This window comes from Rattus norvegicus, chromosome 8 (genome assembly GCF_021556685.1).
Source record: "Rattus norvegicus strain SHRSP/BbbUtx chromosome 8, alternate assembly SHRSP_T2T, whole genome shotgun sequence".
Taxonomy (NCBI): domain Eukaryota; kingdom Metazoa; phylum Chordata; class Mammalia; order Rodentia; family Muridae; genus Rattus; species Rattus norvegicus.
Genome location: NC_141541.1, coordinates 95,538,675 through 95,558,141, shown reverse-complemented (window position 1 = coordinate 95,558,141; position 19,467 = coordinate 95,538,675). Strand labels below are relative to the sequence as shown.

General features: G+C 42.5%; 1 protein-coding gene across 24 annotated transcripts in view; it reads left to right on the top strand.

Moving 5' to 3' along the window:
- The window catches only part of Snap91 (synaptosome associated protein 91), a 106,680-nt gene extending 93,847 nt beyond the window's left edge, over positions 1–12,833 (top strand). For 20 of the 24 annotated variants that reach the window (XM_087563620.1, XM_087563616.1, XM_087563618.1 and 17 more), the window contains 6 exons: positions 1,955–1,985; positions 3,348–3,447; positions 4,753–4,836; positions 5,443–5,547; positions 9,485–9,587; positions 11,444–12,833. In XM_087563620.1, the coding sequence (XP_087419746.1) occupies positions 1,955–1,985; positions 3,348–3,447; positions 4,753–4,836; positions 5,443–5,547; positions 9,485–9,577 (413 nt within the window). In that variant the 3' untranslated portion in view covers positions 9,578–9,587; positions 11,444–12,833. 24 annotated transcript variants of the gene reach the window in all.
- Positions 12,834–19,467: the final 6,634 nt, after the last annotated feature.

Here is a 19,467-nt window from a genome sequence, read left to right as displayed (position 1 = left end):
CTTGAGTGGAGATTTCACAGGACAAAGCTATTATCTCAGGATTGCTATTAAATGTGTGGAAAGATCTTGAACATTGGCAGATGTCAAGGTATGTGCAAATTAGAGCCACAGTGACTGAACAATTCATAGCCGAAAGGACGGCTATGAAGAAAGCAGATTGGTTTCAGTATGGGACATTAACTTCAAACACCACTGACGGGCGTGTAACATGGTGCACACAGTACGCTACTGTGGAAAGAAGCATGGCAGGCCCTTAGCATGGTAACAGTGAACCACACCCCTCGGCAGCTCTGCTCGGGGTGTGTGGGGTGAGTGAGAATGGGTATACTCACAAAAGCATACACAGATGCTCTTAGAACCACCATTGATCAAAGCCTCACGGTGGAAACAGTCATGGGGCTCCTTAGTAATGAAGTGGTGTGTGCACACACACACATTACACATTGCAACCAGCCCACGCCTTCACATCGCGTACCCATCTGCCCCAGAGGGATTCGTGCGTGCGTGTGTGCATGTGCATGCGTGTGCGTGTGTGTGTGTGTGCGTGTGCATGTGTGTGCGTGTGTGTGTGTGTGTGTGTGTGTGTGTGTGTGTGTGTGTATGGAGCACCTGCCCAATTTTGCCTCTTCACGTGATCAGCATAAATATTTCGTTGGCCTTGTAACTGTTTACTGTAGAGATTAAATTGTGTAATTTGATTGAAAATAAAAATTTTAGACGTGAGACTTCTTTGTCTTTTGAAGGCAAATTATGATTGGCCAGGAGTGATAGCTGGCTATGGGTTCAACAACTTGCAAGACTGAAGCAAGAGGATTTCTTGAACCTGCAGTGTAAGAGACTAACCCTAGTAACACAGCGAAATACTGTCTTTAAAAAATGATCAAAATTATCTATAATGATTTCTTATTTGGTTTATATATATAGTATATATATAAACATGTAAAGAGAGAGAGAGAGAGCGCTTGTTTTGTAATGCTAAGAAACAAAATGCAAGAAATACATATTAAATTCATCATGTGACAAACCAGCTACACACTTTGCAAGGGCTTCATGCCGACTGCTCCCTCGGCCCAGAGAGCACAGCCTTTGGAAAGCTTCCCGTTCTCCAGAGGCCTTCCATTGTGTGCCTCCTCCCCCACTTCTTGCAGCCTGCACCATTTACACCATCCATTCTCATTTGTATCACACCATTAAGAGTGCAGGCTGCTTCAGGGTCGGGGTCTTCGATGGCTCTCTTTACTGATGTGCTTAGGATGATGCCTGATTCAGATAAGAGTCAATACATCTTCGCCAAATTGATACACAGAGTGCTGTGAAGGTAGATGGTTAAGCCAGGCATTCCCCAGATCACACCTATATTCACAGTCCACTAGCAGGGCTCCTGGAACCCAGCACACAATTCAGCTCACAGATCCGAGCACCACCACAGCAGCGAGAGAAGGGTGCACGGCTGCCTGAGATGTTTCAGCCCGGGGAAGCCCCTTAGGGTGTCAGCACTCAGGGATTTCACTAACCACTGATCATATGGGCACACACCTCCTGACACCTGACCAAGTTTCAGATTACAGAAAGCAGGTGTTTAGCATAATCAACAGTGCTCATGTAAACACTCTAGGCACAGAGAGCCAGTTAGTCATTAGTCATTGTTGGCTGTCATTAGAGACAGTTTGGAAATAACCGTTTCCAGGGCTCTTTCAGATAGAAATCTCAAACCTTCTGAGGCAGACCACATTAACTATGATCCTGAAGTCTGACATGAAGTAAAAGAAAGTTAGAAATCCTAGCTCTGTTTCCTAGTAGGGTCTTTTTTTTTTTTTTTAATCTAACTGGATACAGTCATTGCTGGGCCACAATAAGCCTCTGGATTTCTTCTAAGCCTCCTGGATTTCTTAAGTACTGTAATATATAAGCTGAATTTAAAGATTTAAATTCTTTTTCTTTTATCCATTTGTAGATCTTGGGATTTCTGGTACCACATCAAAAAAGTAAGTGTTTTTGAGTTAATCCGCTTTTTTTTTAACAGTATGTTCATGTGTTGATTCAAGACTATCAAATGGGCTGGAGAGATGGCTCAATGGTTAAGGGCACTGACTGCTCTTCCAGAGGTCGTGAGTTCAATTCCCAGCAACCACATGGTGGCTCACAACCACCTGTAATGGGGATCTAGTGCTCTCTTCTGGTGTGTCTGAAGACAGCGACAGTGTACTTACATACATGAAATAAATAAATCTAAAAAAAATAATTAAAGAAAGACTATCAAACATCCCTAGAATATGTTATTTCCCATTCTTAAGCTAGACGAGTTAAGTTGTTTTTTTAATTTAATTTTATATTTTTGTTGTTAGTCTATTGAAATCTTCGAATTCTTGCTCTGCTTTGAAAAAGAATAATCTAGTTCAGGCTAGGGTTGCCACTGGTACAGCTGGAAATATCTTAGGATGGAGTTTGAGCGTTTGGTTGGTTGATTAGTTAGCTGGTTTTTTGAGACAGGGTTTCTTCTGTGTAGTTTTGAGTATTTTAATAGCTTTAAGTTTGAGATTCAGCACAGTGTTTTTAGCTAAAGTTGACTCTAAAATGCCTTTCCTGGGTCAATGATAAACAAGAATGATAAACAGTATACATATCATTTTATCAGATGTCTGTTTTGTTATGGAAACTAGGATGACTATTACAGCCATACACTGATTATAAGTCACACTGTAGGTTTGATGCAGTGAAACCCTCCCTTGGACCCTTTAAGAACAACAACAAAAAGCTATCACTGTACATTTTAAATTCAAAAAAGAAACGGGGCTGGAAAGATGGCTCTGCAATTAAGAGCATAGACTGCTCTAGGAGAGGACCTGAGTTCTGATCCCAGCACACATGTCATGTAGCTCAGAATTCCCTGTAACACTCCAACGACTCTGGTCTCCTGGGCACGTCTTGGCCTCCTGGGCACCTGCACACATATGTACATACCCACACACAGAAATATATACACGCACATAATTAAAATGACAAAAAATAATTCAATAAGTTATGTGTCCAGGTTGTTCTATTATTTGGAGTTGTTTTTTTTTTATGAATAAAGAATTTGGTTGATTTTTCTGCCATATTTCTCTGTTGTAACATGAAATTCCTACTGCCACTGAATTCAAAAGCCTCATTTGTTTTCTTCCAAGTGCTTTTGTGATGTCTTAGATACAGTACAGTAACTCCTCTGTAAGTTTTAATCTCTACTCTTTATCACTACCAGGTTTGAACAGACGACTTCTAAACCCAAGTAAAGCATTCAGAAAGCCACGTGCCTTTTTTTTTCCCCTCTGAATTTTGTGTTTTATTTCTTTTTCATACTTGCCCTTTAGGGGAGATCTCCAGTGGAATGCTGGGGAGAAGAAGTTGACCGGTGGAGCCAACTGGCAACCAAAAGTCACTCCGGCCACATGGTCAGCAGGCGTTCCACCGGTACGTAACGGCGAGGCCCCGGGTGGTACGGGCAGTTAACCAGGTCTCCACTGAGCTTGACTATTAACATCGTGCACCTCTGTTCACCCTGAGGCGACATGAGCAGGATACAAAGTGCAATGAAACCTACTAACTTTGCATGAAGTAGTGATTGCAGCCTATGTTTAAATACCTGCTGGTTCCATAAATACTTACTTAACAGTTGTATTTATGTTTCTGACTTATTTGTAAAATTTCAGAAATGGTTTTCCAGTGTATCCCCTATTGCAGATTGTAATATCATTTTATCATATTTCTTGCCCTGATCTCCTGATGGTCTTTTTTTTCTTATCAGAAAGGATAGGTAACGTGCTTAGTTTTATGCCAACTTCACATAAACTGTGGTCTTTTGTAAAAGAGAGAATTTCAGTTGATGAGATAACCTCACCAGACCAGAAGGTGGCGAATTTTCTTGATTGCTGATTCCTATGGGAAGGTCTAGCTCACTGTGAGCAGTGCCCGTTTTGAGCTATGTGGTCCTGAATGAACGGTATGAGAAAGCAGGCTGAGCAAGCCCTGAGGAACAAGCCAGTGAGCAGCGCCCCTCCATTGCCTCCTCATCAGTTGCTGCCTCTGGGTTCTGCCTTGAGTTGCTGCCCTGACTTCATTTCAGGGTGGACTGTGGGCTGCAAACTTTCCTCCCAAGTTGCTTTTTGTCACGGTGTTGGCCACAGCAATAGGAATCTTAACTAGGACAGATCATTTCTATTGTATAAACTTTTAAAGACCATATTTTTTTTCAGCCCAACAATTTCAAACTTGAAACTAGACCCTTTCCATAAGGTTTAAAGGATATTTATTTCTATATTTTAAACTCCCACGTCTTCCATTTTTTAACAAAACTTAGGTAAGCCACTTTTCCCAAGGCACTTGGAGTTTTCAGTCCTTGGGGACACCCCTGCCTGTCAATATCTGTTGCTCCAATGTATAGCACTCTGCTCTGTGTCAGAGGCTAGAATGATGGGAGGAGGCAGCTCAGTGGCATCCAGTTCTTTCCCAGTGAGAGTGGTGTGGGCAGAGGGAGGAGGTTGAGACACCACAAGCTCACGAGTCTGAAGAGCATCACGAAGGGAACCGCAGATCAGGGCTATGGCACTTGCCGCCCTTTGAAACTTTGGAGTGACGCTTGAGAATGCCTTGTAAATCCACATACACAAACTTGAAATGCACACTTTTTTTTTAACTCCAGCCTATCATTGTAAAACCATGTTATGTTGTCTCTGTTTTTAATTTGCCCCGTGCGGTTCTGTGGACACATGTGAACAGCAAGGCACTGTTCCTCCAACCAGCTCAGTCCCTCCGGGTGCCGGCGCCCCGTCTGTTGGGCAACCTGGAGCAGGATATGGAATGGTGAGTGACGACCTGGGCCGAAAAACCATAGTTGGCATTCCTGACATCTTTATACATTCTCACACGAGCGGCCATTCCTACGGTAAATCCAGTAGAGCAAACCTCAATTGAAGTCATCTGCTTTGGGCCTCAGCCAGCGTAGGCAGGAAGTGTGGAAACAGGTACAATGTATATAAATATATTGTCATCAAATTACAGTACATCGTTGTATCATTTCAAGAATGATATTTACTGTGTATTTTAGCTCAGTTTTCAAAATCAGCCCTCTCTGGACTGGCCTTTTCACCCCAAGCTTCTATCTTAGCCTGTTTTGGGGCCCTCCTGCTTGAGGACATTCGCTTCTGTCTCCTAAAGGATTACTCTAACTGAAGATGAGCACACAGCTCCTGATTGGATGAGGATGTCACATGGCCAGCCAGACTTGTACACAGTTCAGAGACTTTCCCCCCATCTGACAGCCTCAATATCCTGAGTGCAAAATTAATAAATTGCAGTTTCTACCTGCGTGGGGTTCTCAGAAAGTGTCCAGAGCGTGTACAAGATATACGTGTTAGGGCTTGCACTTCATGGGTCTCAGACCTGTTCTAAGGCTTCCTTCCTTTGCAGCCTCCTGCGGGGACAGGCATGACCATGATGCCTCAGCAGCCAGTCATGTTTGCACAGCCCATGATGAGGCCACCCTTTGGAGCTGCAGCTGTGCCCGGCACACAGGTCAGTTGCCAGAGTTCGCAGCATCAGGCATTTACGTCTAAACATGCTGTCGGCAGTCTGAGGTGCAGAGGCAAGAGCCACAGTCCCCTGCTTCTACCCTCAGCAGCCTGAGGAGTTCTAGTCTTTTAGGATTTTAGGCCAGACTGGGATTTCCAGCTTGAAAAAGTATTTCTGGACTAGCTGGTATAAGGCAGAATTGGTGGATAATAAAGATTTAACAGAAGGGTTAAAAAAATACTACTCAGAAGGACACCACTCAGAGCATAGGTGTAGACTTCTCTAAGAGAGTGTCACGTTTCACTGCCAGGGGTATTGTCTGGGTGGATTTGTAGCCGCTAACTTGGAGGAATTCTGGAGCATTAAGAGAGATCACTGGGTAGCTCTGGGCGGCATCTGACAGGTTTATAGTTGATAAGATCAGAGTCTAGATCACACGGATGCCAGAAGGCGGGGGTATCTGTATTGTACAGAGTTTTAACAGTTTTGTTTGAGACTACCCAGGATACCTCTTGGAAAACCCTATCCAAGCTTTAGGCCTCAAGCATGGTTCGCTGCTACTTAACATAAAATACCTCTATGTGAAAGGAATATTACTTCTGTGTTAGCCTTCACAGCAAATGTTTGTTGGGCTGGAATTCTTGCTTCAATCAGACTTCCAGGGTGAAGGATTCCTTTCCTACCTTGTGATCCTGTAATTTTCCCTGACTGTTTATCCTGCCTCGGTGTGGCTGTTTAAAAGGTGTTCTTGTCCAGTGGCCCTCTCATAGCTTTTGCTTCAGGAGTAAAGGGATGTGGAAGCAGTGTGTGGTATGGGAACCGTGACAGAGAACTAATGAGCTTCAGTTCTTTCTTTTTCCCCCCCTGCTTGATTTATAACGGTTCATTTGGGGTTCCAGAGACATGTGTCCCAGTGATAGGAGTAGGTTTAGGGGTTGAGTTGGGGGTTTTTTTGTTTGTTTTTTGGGGTTTTTTGTTTGGTTTGTTTTTGGTTTTTTGTTTTGTTTTGTTTTTTAAGATTGTTTCATACAGCCCAGGCTAATCTCAGATTCACTATGTAGCCAAGACTAGCCTTACCTTTAGCCTCCATCCACTTCCCAATTGCTGGAATTACAAATGTTCACCACCATGCTCAGCCAAGTACAGTTCTCCAGGCTGTAGGATCTACCTAGAACTTCTAACAAGCAGCAGCACAGAGTTTCCAAACTCCAGCCACAGGTTTGGGAGTCCTCACGTCAGACCAGCTGTATACAGAACTGAGGTTCCCTATGACCTCCTGCTTACGTGCTCGCGGAACTCAGGAACCTACAAAATTTATGATTGAAGCTTTATTGCTATGAAAGGATATAAATTAGATACAGCTAGGGGAGCAGAGATGATAGGCACATCTGGGAGAAGCCCAAGCATGAAACTCGTGGTGTGAGACAGTGTGGCCAACTGCAGACGATCACATAGGTGTCAGTATGGCGTTAGTGAGCCTTTATCATTGCACGGTGATGATTGATTGGATTACTACCTATGTGTTGAACTCAGTCTCCAGTCCCTCCCCATCCTGGAGGCCATGCTTGCTATTATGTGGCCTACAGACTCAACAACATAATAACCCATACGGACAGTCTCCGTCTGCTCTGAGTCAGTCTACCACACTCCATGGAAGGGGCCCTGTGAGTCGCCTTGTTAGTGTAAGCTACCGGGGCTGTCCTAGTTTGCTTTCTATTGCACCATAACCAAGGATAGCTTGGGGGAAAGGGTTTATTTCAGCTTACAGTTCACAGTCTATCATGAAGGATTAGGTCAGCTCAAGGCAGGAGCCTAGAGACAGGATAAAGACCATGGTGGGATGCCACTTACAGGCTTGCTATGCCTGGCTTGTTCAGTCTGCATTCTTACACAATCCAAGGTTGCCTGTCTCAAGAAGGCACCACCCACAATGACCTAAGCCCTCCCATATCAATAATCAATCAAGAAGATGCCCCACAGCCTTGTCCACCAATCGGATAGCAAATCACTCCAACTTGTGTCAAGTTGGGGGGAAAAACTAAACTGTATACGTGGCTTATGAAGCAACCATGAATAATAGCAGAGTCATGCCTGTCCCTCAGGACATTGCTGGGGTTTAGAGATTGTCTAGCAGGATCCAGAATGAAGGGAAAACCTGCTTTTAGAGAAACGCAAAAGCCATCATGCCATTTAAGCATTTGCTGCTACAACTGGCCATGCAGGAGACCCTCCCCCTACCTCTTACACACACACACACACACACACACACACACACACACACACACACACACACCCCTACACCTCTTGATTCCTCTTTTATGTTGTCCAGTAAAATAAAGAAGCACACATAGAACCAGTGAACATCTCTCCCTAAGCAACTGGCCCGGACAGAGTGAGAACCCAAAATTATAACTTGAGTAGCAACTTGCTGAGCAAACTAAACTAAACTAAACACAGTTGACTGTAATGACGTTAGTAAACGGCTTCCCTCTTGTGACATTTTAAATAGCCAAATGGCTATTTAGGTTGTTCTAGTCAATAGTTAATGTTATAGTAAATCATGGGATAGTGTGAAATATCTGCAATATCTATTTATTTAAGCATTTTTTTCTTAGTCGATTTCTCACTGTATGGCCCTGGCTGGCCAGGAACTTAACTGAATAGATCAGGTTGGCCTACACAGATCCATCTGCCTTTGCACCCTGGGGCTCAGATTAAAGGTGTGCACCCCTGTGCCTGCCTAATATTTTCCTCTATCAAAGAGAAAGCGTAAATGGCCAGCAGAGTAAGCAGACCTGCATCCACAGCGTTCTCATGGAAAGCTGTTTTACTTTACCAGTGACTGGGCTATCTCACTGTTACTTCAGTTGGTGTCATAATACTGTCATCTCACATGTAGATGAAGCCTTTGGTTTCTGCCGAGCACGTTCAGCCTTTAACATTGCTTTTTCCTGACATTTCTGTGAAACTCTACCTCAGTTTGACAGAATCGAGATGGGTGGATACTGCAGTCCGTTGGTAGGTTGGGCATAGGAACAGATTCAGGATCGGGAGCTCTCCTTCCCAACCCCCACACACAGACACCACACCCCACAGTTCCAGATCTCAGGAACTGCTGTCATCTTGAGATGAACTGTCTTCAAGAAGGAGATGTCAACCGTCCCTCCAGACTTGCTAACTACAGGCTTTTAAAGGCATTCCCCTGCCAGTCCTGAAAAGTAGGCTCCCAGAAGTTTCTTATGCAGTTGATAATTAGTATTGGCTAAACACAGAGATAAGATCTGTGAGCCTTTGCTGCGAGCCCTGATGGGCAGGGTATGAGGCTGGCATCAACTTGTTCATCTGATATACGCACTGCCCAGAAGCTGTGTCTTACTGAGAAATGATCTATGTGAACCACTAGCCTAGGTACCTATTAATTTAAAGTAATGTCTTCCTATACTGTCTATAAACATGTCTCAATTTCCCCTGCAATTGACCCTTACTGTTAAAAAAGTCATACAATTCTTTCAATAGTTTGATGTTATTAATGATTCAAAGTAAGAATGCTTTCCGAGTAGAGAAATTACTGCATTCTTTCTTTCCCCTGACCCTTCTCTCTCACTTCCCCTCCTCGTGTGTGTGTGTGTGTGTGTGTGTGTGTGTGTGTGTGTGTATTTTTACTCTATATTCTCACATCTTCCTAACTTAAACTGTTCTCCCAGAGTCACCTGAGCTGAATCTGATGTCAAAGAATTTCAGGAAATGCAAACATGGTTCCCAGTGTTGTCTGCTCCAGTTAAGCGCAGCCCAGACTAAGTAGAAGGAAACAGCCATATTAACCTTTAGCCATCTGTCCTTCTGTGTGCTTGTTTTCTTTGGTATATGTTCTGCCTAATGCTTACCTGTCTCTCTTGTGCTTTCTATTTCTGCTCTCTGGGGCTGGCTTCTTCCCCATTAGCTTTCTCCAAGCCCTACACCTGCCACTCAGAGTCCCAAGAAACCTCCAGCCAAGGACCCATTAGCGGATCTTAACATCAAGGATTTCTTGTAAACAATTTAAGGTATCTGATATTGAGCTTTTCCTGTGAGCACGGAATAGTGAGCTTGTGCAATGCTTAACTGTTTCAGGTGTGAAATGTGTTACTTCTGTGTTATAGATAAATGATAGATGGATGGATGGTGGACGGATGGGTGGATGATGGATGGATGGATGGATGGATGGATGATGGATGGATGGATGGTTTGATAGAGGATGGCTAGATGATAGACAGAGACAGATAATTTGAATGTTTAGAGTTTTAAATTTGAAGCCAAAACCTGTCCTTATCAGTGCATTTTTAAAACCTTAATTTGTTAAAACTGTAGGAGAGCAAACTCGGTTGTTCTTATCTTGAAAAGCACAGAAACCATACCAGTGAGGCAAAAGTCTCCCCGGCTACTAAGCTGCCTGGGAGATGCCACTGTATCCCTGATGACTGTGTAAGATACCAGCATTTGCAGTACTAGATATAGAAGTCATTTTAAAATACATTAGGCTACATAACCACTTCCTTCTGTTTATATTTTTGACCTTAAAGTAAATGTTAAAATTCTTAAACCTTCACATTTATTCGAGCTGAATTTTAAATTTCTGGCAACCTAGTTTTATGTTTCATAAATTTAATTAACCGAATGGTTGACAGTGAACACAGGGAGGAAACTGGATGTCAGGGAGTGATTACCTCAGTCCAGGCACCTGCCATGGTCGGTAGCCACTTACAGACAGGCTCAACACTACTTTATGTATTTACTCAGGATCGTCCCATATCAGTTTTTTGCTGTTTTATAACTGAAAGAACTTAATCCTTGAGCATGAAATGATTTTTCAAGGTCCAGCCAGAAGAATAGCAAGAATGTCAGAACTTTGGACCATAGCACTGTGCAATTTTTACTATACACCCATTGCCTACATTTGTTAGATGCTGACTGTGTGTGTGTGTGTGTGTGTGTGTGTGTGTGTGTGTGTGTGTGTGTAAAATCCTATCTTACAATTATTTCCTTAGATAAAATTATTAACAGTAGCCAGGCCTAATGACCCAAGACTTTAACTCTAGCACATTAGAGGCTGAGGTAGGAGGATTGAGAATTCAAGGCTAGCCTGGGCCTCATAGTAAGAATTTGTTTTAAATGAAACCATTTAATACCCTGACACCTCAGTGAAGAGATTTTTTTTTCCTTCTGTCTGTTCCTCTTGGATCAAGACCAGGTAGGTGTGTAAGGCGTCACATGTCTCAGCGGCTTCTTTCAGGATCACTTAGAGAGGTCTCTCATTCAGAAGCGTCGTTCTCATCCCATGCTAGAAGCCTCGCTAAGTGACACGGAGGGAGTTCTGAGACAGTCCCTGTCCCCAGGATCCACACCCCGGGGAGACAGACAAACATTTTATGGAGGAGAGATTCCTTCTGACCCTAGCAAGGATTTCACAAGAGAAACAGCACATGAAGGACATAGACAGGCGGGAGAGAAGGCACAGCTGACAGGACTCACCGTCTTTTCCAGTCTACGCTTGTCCAACAGTGAGTGGCTCATCAAGAGACACGTAAAGTAATGGCAGTCATTACCCTTCCACCTGCCACCACCCAGACGGACTGGCTCTTGGTTCAGACTGGGATTGCTAATAAGTGTCAAAGTTTTAAAGGTTATTGATCTTTTTTATTCTAAAATGCAACTACACATAGACTTGTTTAAGTTTCCCCGAGTGAGTTTTAGGTTTATCTCAGTTTTTAAAAACCGTAGATGTGAGTTTGTTAAATCTCAAACTCTCTGTATGTACAGGTGTTTTGCACTAGAAAGAGAAGATTGTAAGGGAGTGTCTGTCTTTTAACACGCACTCTGTTTTCTGATTCAAATATTCTCTCTCTTTTTTTTTTCTTTGCAGCTGCAATTTTTGTGACTGAATAGGAAAACTAAGCTGAGTTTGGAAACGTCAGTTTCAAAGTGAGCCACCAGTACCAAACCCAGTGCTGACTCGTAACTTCCTCTCCCAAACGCACAGCCCAGCTGTGACTGTGAACATTAGGAATGTGTACTTTAGCTGTTAACCCTACTCTCCAGCTCATAGCGTATTGGGTTCTTTGTGTGTTGTACGACGTAAACAATGAGTGAATGGTTCCAATGCCTTTAGTGCTTTTCTGGACGTTGCCTGTGGACGGATGATGACGCAGCTGTCATGTGGTGAGCCATTTGGAAAGATGTGTCTGTGTTTTCGAAGGTTTCAATGTATATATAACTTGGACGACCGCTCAAGTCCTCCCATGAACTCTCTTCTCTTCTGTACCTCTGTTCCAAGCGTAACGTGATACTATCAGCTAGTGAGGAAAACACCCTTAACTATACAGAAACTTTTTCCGTGTGGAGTACATTTTTCCAATCACAGAAACTTCAACTTGTCGTGGGAAATGTTTATTTTTGTGCGCTGTATATGTTAAGAAATTTTATTTTAAAAAAAAATGAAGTTTAATGTCCATAATAAAACTTCTCCTTATGAAGCTACCTTATCAAGAGTGAGAAAAACCGTATGAGAAGTCCATATTTATCACTGCTATATTAAGATATATATTTTAATTATATTTGCAGGGTTTGCATCTAAATTGACCTATTTATTCATTCTTGATCAAAGGCACTGAAAAGTGGAGCCTGTTTCTATTGTGTCTGTGAAAAATGCAATTAGAGATGTGCTGTTTATTGTGACTATGAACGTGCCCCAAGAGACATCTGTAACTTAAAGAGAACTGCAAATATTTTTTATTTCAGTGTGGATTTACGTACATCTGTTCAGTTAGTATTTCTTTGTGTATTCTATAAACTAGCGTTCCTCCCTCCTTCGACTGAACTCAAAGTGACTTCTATTGTACCTTGTGATAGGATTGCAACCAATCCAGCGAATTGTATCTTTTAATGTACATACTGGATTCTTTGATTTTTAGTTTGTTGTCATACTGTCTGTGCCGATGGCTTGGCTGAAGATTTTGATGCGTACACAAGGTCACTGTTGATCAGTGTTGTTTAGTGGCTTGGCAGCTCTTTGTAAAAGCATATTGGGTTGGAAAGGCATTTGCCTATTTTTCAAATTATTTAATAGATGTATGGTACCCTTTAAAGTGGTTGTATCTGAACTTATTGTGGGGATAAACATACACTGTAACGGGGGAAAATTACCTAAAACCAATTTCAAAATGGCTTTTCTTTGTATTTTGGTTTAAAAACCCAGTGCATGTCTGCCCTCTGAGATGCAATAAACACCTTGAACAAAGAAAATGCAAACAAGATCTTTCTGTCTTTGGTTACTTTTTTAAGGAAAAGATGTGTGTCAAATGGAACATAGACAAAATACTGAGGGTGCTAGAGAGATGGCTCAGCACTTAAGAGTATGCACTGCTCTTGGAGAGGACAAGCCAGAGATTGGACCAGAACCCACACAGGGTAGCTTACAACTACAGTAACTGGATCACTGGGGAGATCCAGTGCCTCTGGAGCTGGTCACCCCTCCCCCCTTCATAGCAAAGCACTCTTCTAATGAAGACTAAGGCCCTGGGTATGAGCCTAAGCACACCAAACACACACACACACACACACACACACACACACACACACACACACCACAGACACAACACACACACACAACACTCAACACACACAACACACACACACTAAATGCCCAGTAAATGCCCATCTCCGGTAGGACAGTATTTTAGAACTCATTTCCTTTGGTTGCCTCAGACTTATATCTTGAGGACTTACTCTCAGAAATTGGCATCAGATCATGTCCAGTGATTTTTTTTAAAAAAAATACATAGTTTATTTATTGTATGGAAAAGAGTGTTTACCTGCATATATGTGCATACCTGGACCCAATAGAGGCAAGGAGGAGGACATCAAACTTCTTGGAACTGGAGTCACAGATGATTAGAAGCCACAGTGTGGGTGCTGGGAGGTGAGCTTGGGTCCTCTGTAAGAGCAGCAAGTGCTCTGAACTGCAAAGCTACCTTTCCAGTCCCCTCAGGTCATATTGTATAGATTACATTTTAACCATATACTACTTAGTCATACTATAATACAATATCTTTTAGAATATAAAATAGTTGAAGATTACATTTTTGCTTGTCTCCCCTTGACTATCCCATGTGGTATAAATGTTTAATAGATAAACTATAAGGGTGTTCTAGATCTTGGCTCCGGAGAGACTCTGGATGTCTTTGTGTAAGAATGGTCTTAGAGGTGAGTGTCTGTGTCAGGTGAGGTTTTCTGGGTACTGAGACTCAAATTATTTGAGATACTTTACAGGACATCTATATGACCCATGGTGTTAGGCTGCAGATCCACATTGATCTGTATTTTTGAAACAATATGTGTTGAGGCACTTTGTAATTACTTGCTTTGGGCATTAAAGAAGTGGCTGTTTATGGAGTCTGAAGAGATGGCTTATGGGCAAAGAGCACTCGATGCTCTCGCAGAGGACCCTGGTTTGATTCCAGCACACTCCCGGCAGCTCTCCATGATCTACACTTTGCTCCAATTGCAAATTGAATTTCAAGGAATCCATTGACCTCCTCTGGCACTGGGGGTGCCTGAGAGCACATGGTAAACAGAAATTAATGTGGACATACATATGAGAGAGACAGAGACAGATAGATAGAGAGAGAGAGAGAGAGAGAGAGAGAGAGAGAGAGAGAGAGAGAGAGAGAGGTATGGTGCGGCTGGCAGCCTAGCTCACCCCAACATATTATTCAGGCTTCCCCATGAATAGAGTCTTACAGAGAAGGAGAGGCCTGTAGTGTTTCAGGTTTTAGTAAGACAGTAGTTAACCCTAGTTCAACTCTCAAGCCTAATACTTAATCTTTCAAGTTCATTTCCACGTCCATCTGACAGACAGGCTTAGTTTTTTTTTCAGCATAAAATATTGTATAACTGATCTTCACAGCAGAGGTTTTCAAATTCTTTAATCTCAGGACCCTTTGGACTCTGAAAACTTACTGAGGACCTATAAAAGCTTTAGTGTATGTGAGCTGTGCTTGTCACTGTTTACTGTATAGAGAATCAAACTGAGAAATTTAATTTTTTCTGGCTCATCCATTTTACAGCCAAAGTGTTAAAAAAAAATTCCAGGTTGATATGGTTTTGTGAAAAATAAGAACTTCTACAAAGAAATTGGGAAGAGCAGTGGCGCTTTCAGACACTTTTTTTTCTGTTTTTTTAATTTGTTTTTTTGAAATTAGAATTATATTGTTTCCCTTTCCTCCCTCCAAACTTCCCCATATGCCCATCCTTTCTTTCAAATTCATGTGTGTGTTCATGCATATTCCTAAATGTAACTGGCTCAGTCTATATAATGTTACTCGCATGTTTGGTTTCAGGGTTGGTTGTTAGATATTGGATAACCAGTGGTGAGCACTTTCCCGGGAAGACTGTTCCCCCAGCTCTCAGCATTCCTAAGCTACCTGTTCTTCTTTGTCACACACCTCTTTAAATTAGACTTAGCCAAAGGTAGCTATGCTCCCTCTTCTACTGATGCATTCCATCTGTTAGAACAGTACACGGCGGGCATTGGCTGGGACAGTCCACTGGTCTACTGTGTGTCAGGGGGAGATAGCTGTCCTCTTAGAGAAACAATGTTGATCTCACAGGAGCTGAAAGCATCAGGGAGTCCTTAGAAAGCCACCCAGCAAGGTTAAACTTTCTTTAAATGTATCAGTCAGTAGATTAGCGTGGGGGGAGGTGTAACCTCACCTCCATTGTTAGTTAGGACCCTCCAAATGCTCAACTTGCAGTCCCCCACATGAAGTTTTAGTGAGACTGAGGCTTAGACAGGAATGTTTGTGTCTAACTACATAGAAGGGGATTCCCAGCTCAACCCACTGTTGCCTCCAGGGAACTGCTTAACTTCTTTAAACGTTTGTTTTTTTGTTTTTTTTGTTTTTTGTTTTTTCTTCTTCTGTGGAATGAGGCTCTATCTACTTGTGTACATATTATATGAGACAATGAATGGAAACCATTTGACACAATGTAACACTCGCAAACACTGCTGTTCCTACTTTTAATAATTACTATGTGGGCAGAAAAGATGGCTTAGCCGTTAAACACAGAGGACTCTGGGGTTTGGTTCTTAGCTCCCAAGTGGCAGCTCACAACTGCTTGGAACTCCAGTCCCATGGATTTCAACACCTCTCCTAGCCTCCACAGGTACCAGACACACTGCCAGACACAAACACAGATACAGACAAAACACCTGTAAACTTCAAATAAATTTAAATTATTGTTGCTATAGGTTTTACTTTTCCATTGTAGGAATAGTAAAAGATAAAGGGCAAAAGCTGAACAGTGGAGGCAGTAAGATTCCACAGTGAAGCACAGGTACCGAAGTGTTCTGTGGTTCAGTAAATGTAGGGAGGTACGTGTCCCACACTAACACAGCCACAAGGGACACTGGCCTGTCACTGATCTGTATATATAAACCAGCCGGAAAGCAGTGTCAGCAGGTAGCATGCAATGCAAAATGTAAACTCACATCCTAGAGACCTCTTCTCAAGGTTCTTAGTATCTTAAGGGTCACTAAAGGCAGATGTGAATATTGCTAACTGTTGCTATGGACCAGTGACTGCAAGTATTTCTTCTGAGAGATCAGAAAGTTTAATAAACTTTGTGTACTGGCAGCCATCCTTTTAATCAAGAAGAATAATGTGGTGACGGCCTAACCAGAGATTGAGATGCTATCCTGGGGGAAGGTACAGAGTGAGGCCAATGACTGCAGCCTTCAGAGATGGGGGAAGAAGACAAACTTTGGGGAAAGCCTGTACTACAAGTGATTCTAACATAACACGGCACCCACACTTGTAGAGTACAGCCCTGCATGCGGGCAAGGCCAGGAAGTGTCCCCTCGAGGAGAATCTTCTGTTAGTGGTCATCTGCTTTGCTGCTAAACCAACTTGATTTTAAATCAATCAATCAATCAATCAATCAATTAATTAATTAATTAACGTATGAGAGCTCTACACCTGAATGCCAGAAGAGTATATCAGATCACATTATTGATGGTTGTGAGCCAACATATGGTTGCTGGGAATTGAACTCAGGACCTCTGAAAGAGCAGCCAGTGTCCTGAGCCCCTGAACCATCTCTCCATAAACCAACTCTCAATACTAGATTCCTCTCCAGATGCAATAGCCCTGTAGCCTGCTGCCTCCCTCCTTTCTTTTCTTCCTTTTGTTCTTGACACAGTCTCACTATATAGCCTTCCCTGGCCTAGAATTCACTGTGTAGACCAAGCTGGCCTTAAACTCAAGAGATCCTGATGCCTCTCCCTCTCAATGGGGACTAAGGTGCACTTCCACCCTGATATGCCATGTGGCCCATTTCTTTCAGTGCAAGAAACATCTTGAATTATGACCATGTCTATAGTATTTCAAATGTAAATTTGAAATTACAAATTTTTCGAAACTCCTGACTTTCAATAAAAAAAAAGAAAAATGTTTTCCAAGCGAAGTTAAAAGGACCATTTAAGCTCGTATCAGAAAAACAAAGCATCAGTCACCTGTGTCAGAGCAGGCGATGGTAGTGACATACCGCATGTGTTAATGAATCAGTCACTGGAAACCCACAATCACTTCACTTTCTTGCCAGGCCTTCCTTCTTTCTGGGTTGAGGATTGTCTTCACCAAAGCACAGGACCATTCATTTGTTTATCTATTCATATCATTCATTCATTCATTCATTTTTTTGGCATTTATGTCTATGAATTAATTTCTTTTTTTCCTCCAAGCTGGTTTTCCTTTGTTGTCTCCCACACCCAGCACCCATAATTCTAAACTTCATCATTCAGCGGCCAAGAAGTGTCCTGAACACCTTCCTTCCTTCCTTCCTTCCTTCCTTCCTTCCTTCCTTCCTTCCTTCCTTCCTGAGACAGTTTTACTGTGTAGCCTTCCCTTGGCTGAGTATCAGAGGTAGGAGAGTGTCAGGGACCAGTCTGGCATTCAGGTAGACTGAGGTAGGCAGTGATGGGCGGCTGGTGACCATTGCAGTAGCAAAAATTGCTTACTATTTATAAATTTTCTCTTTAACTCTGTTGTTAACTCTTATTAGTAGCAGGGAACTAAGAAAAAAAAAGGCTTGCTAGAGTTCCTTTCTCTCAAGCTCAGGGTCCCACCCCCCACCCCATCCCAATTCCACCCTACTGGTCAGGTGAGAGGCTTGGACTTCATTAACACTTCGTGAGCCAGAGAGAAAAGAGGAAGAAAGGGAGAGTTTAAGCACACATAGACACACACACACACACACACACACACACACACACACACACAAATGCACTCTGGGTGAAGCAGAAATGGCTACACCAAACTTTATTGTTGCTTTCAGCCTTTAGAGCTTTTAGATAAAACATTCTCTATGTAAGAAAGAATTAACTGATAGATAAAATGTTACATCAAAGGGGAGATACAGGAGGATATCAATAGTAAGTTCAAGCAGTGTTTCATTCTGTAAGCTCATTATTAGTTCAAAGCAACAGTTTCACATGGCCTTGCTTTATCATAGTGCCTCGTCCTTGGACCTGACCTAGAATGTTTTCCCTTGGTCATAATTTTGTTCCAAGCCTGCTTTCTTATCCTAGTGCAATTGGCCCATAATATGTGAAGCTTTGCAGAGCTTTTTTTTTTATAGTTTTGTAGTCTATAGGGGACTAGAGTTCACTTGTATCAATTTAAGAGTTAAAATTATTATCAGAAATTATAAAAACATCAATTTATCTACACAGTATTACTTTATGAAAGTTCATGTTGATTCTGCAGGAAATCTGCTCAGGACTCATTAGACTATGTAATAGTGACAGGAAAGGCATATCAACAGTGAGAAGCAATTCTGGGATGAAGGTGTGGTGACCTTACACCTCAGAGCTCACCCATCACAGGTCATGCAAAACAATGGGCCATCACCAGAAAATTTGATTGCAAGCCTTAGCCTTTCCTAGATATCTTCTGCTGGGGGGAGCCTTTCATTTGTGAGAGAGAGAGACTATGGCAATGATTGGAAGCCAACCTAGAGCTTAATCAGACCTGGAATGCTTGACTCACTCTTGGGGATTTGGGGTGGATCTCCATGGAGCCCTGGTATTTGGATTCCCAAGATAGTTCCCTGGGTCATTCTTACTATTAATCAAATTTGGAAGCCTTTGCATTAAGGGAACCTGCTGCAGTATCTTGAATCCAGCGGGCTCACAGTCTGAGGCTCTAGTTGAATCTGATAGATTCTGGGGAGAGATTTTCTAAATACTTTAGAATAGGAACGACACAGAGTCCTTGTTTCTCCAGCCTAAGAAGGAGAAATGTACTTACCAGTCCTGGAAAGGTGATTCATTTCACATGATGGCCTATGTGCCTCCACCAAAAGCAAGCTTTAATTTAGGTATAGAGATGCTGTAATCTGTGGGTGGATGGCTGCTCAGGACATCCATTTAAGGAGCCACATCAGTCACATCCTGGTCACATGGGGTGACACACTGGCTATTTGGTGGGTTCAATGGTGTCACTTATTTCTCCAAGCCACAAGGCCTTCTGGTGTAAGTAAGTGTCCCAAGTGCAGTGGCAGAATACTAAATTCAGCTCTGTCTTAAAAATACCCACTTTTATTTTCAGCCCGTGGCTGGGTAAAGTGGTACTTCTGTTTTGTGATAGGATCTTGGCTCTGAGCATATCTGGACCTTGAAAGCTGGAAGTTTAAGAATAGCCTAGCAGTGGAGAAGGGAGGTCTACCTTTAGACAGAGACCACATCACACTGGTGTACTGGCTCACGAATCAGCACACACATGCACATTCCTCCACACCCATGCTCTCTCTTCAGGGAAACATGGTTCCCAGTCTGCTGAGAACATTTCAGCCCACCTATATCAATATGAGGTGAAACAGAGCATCGTT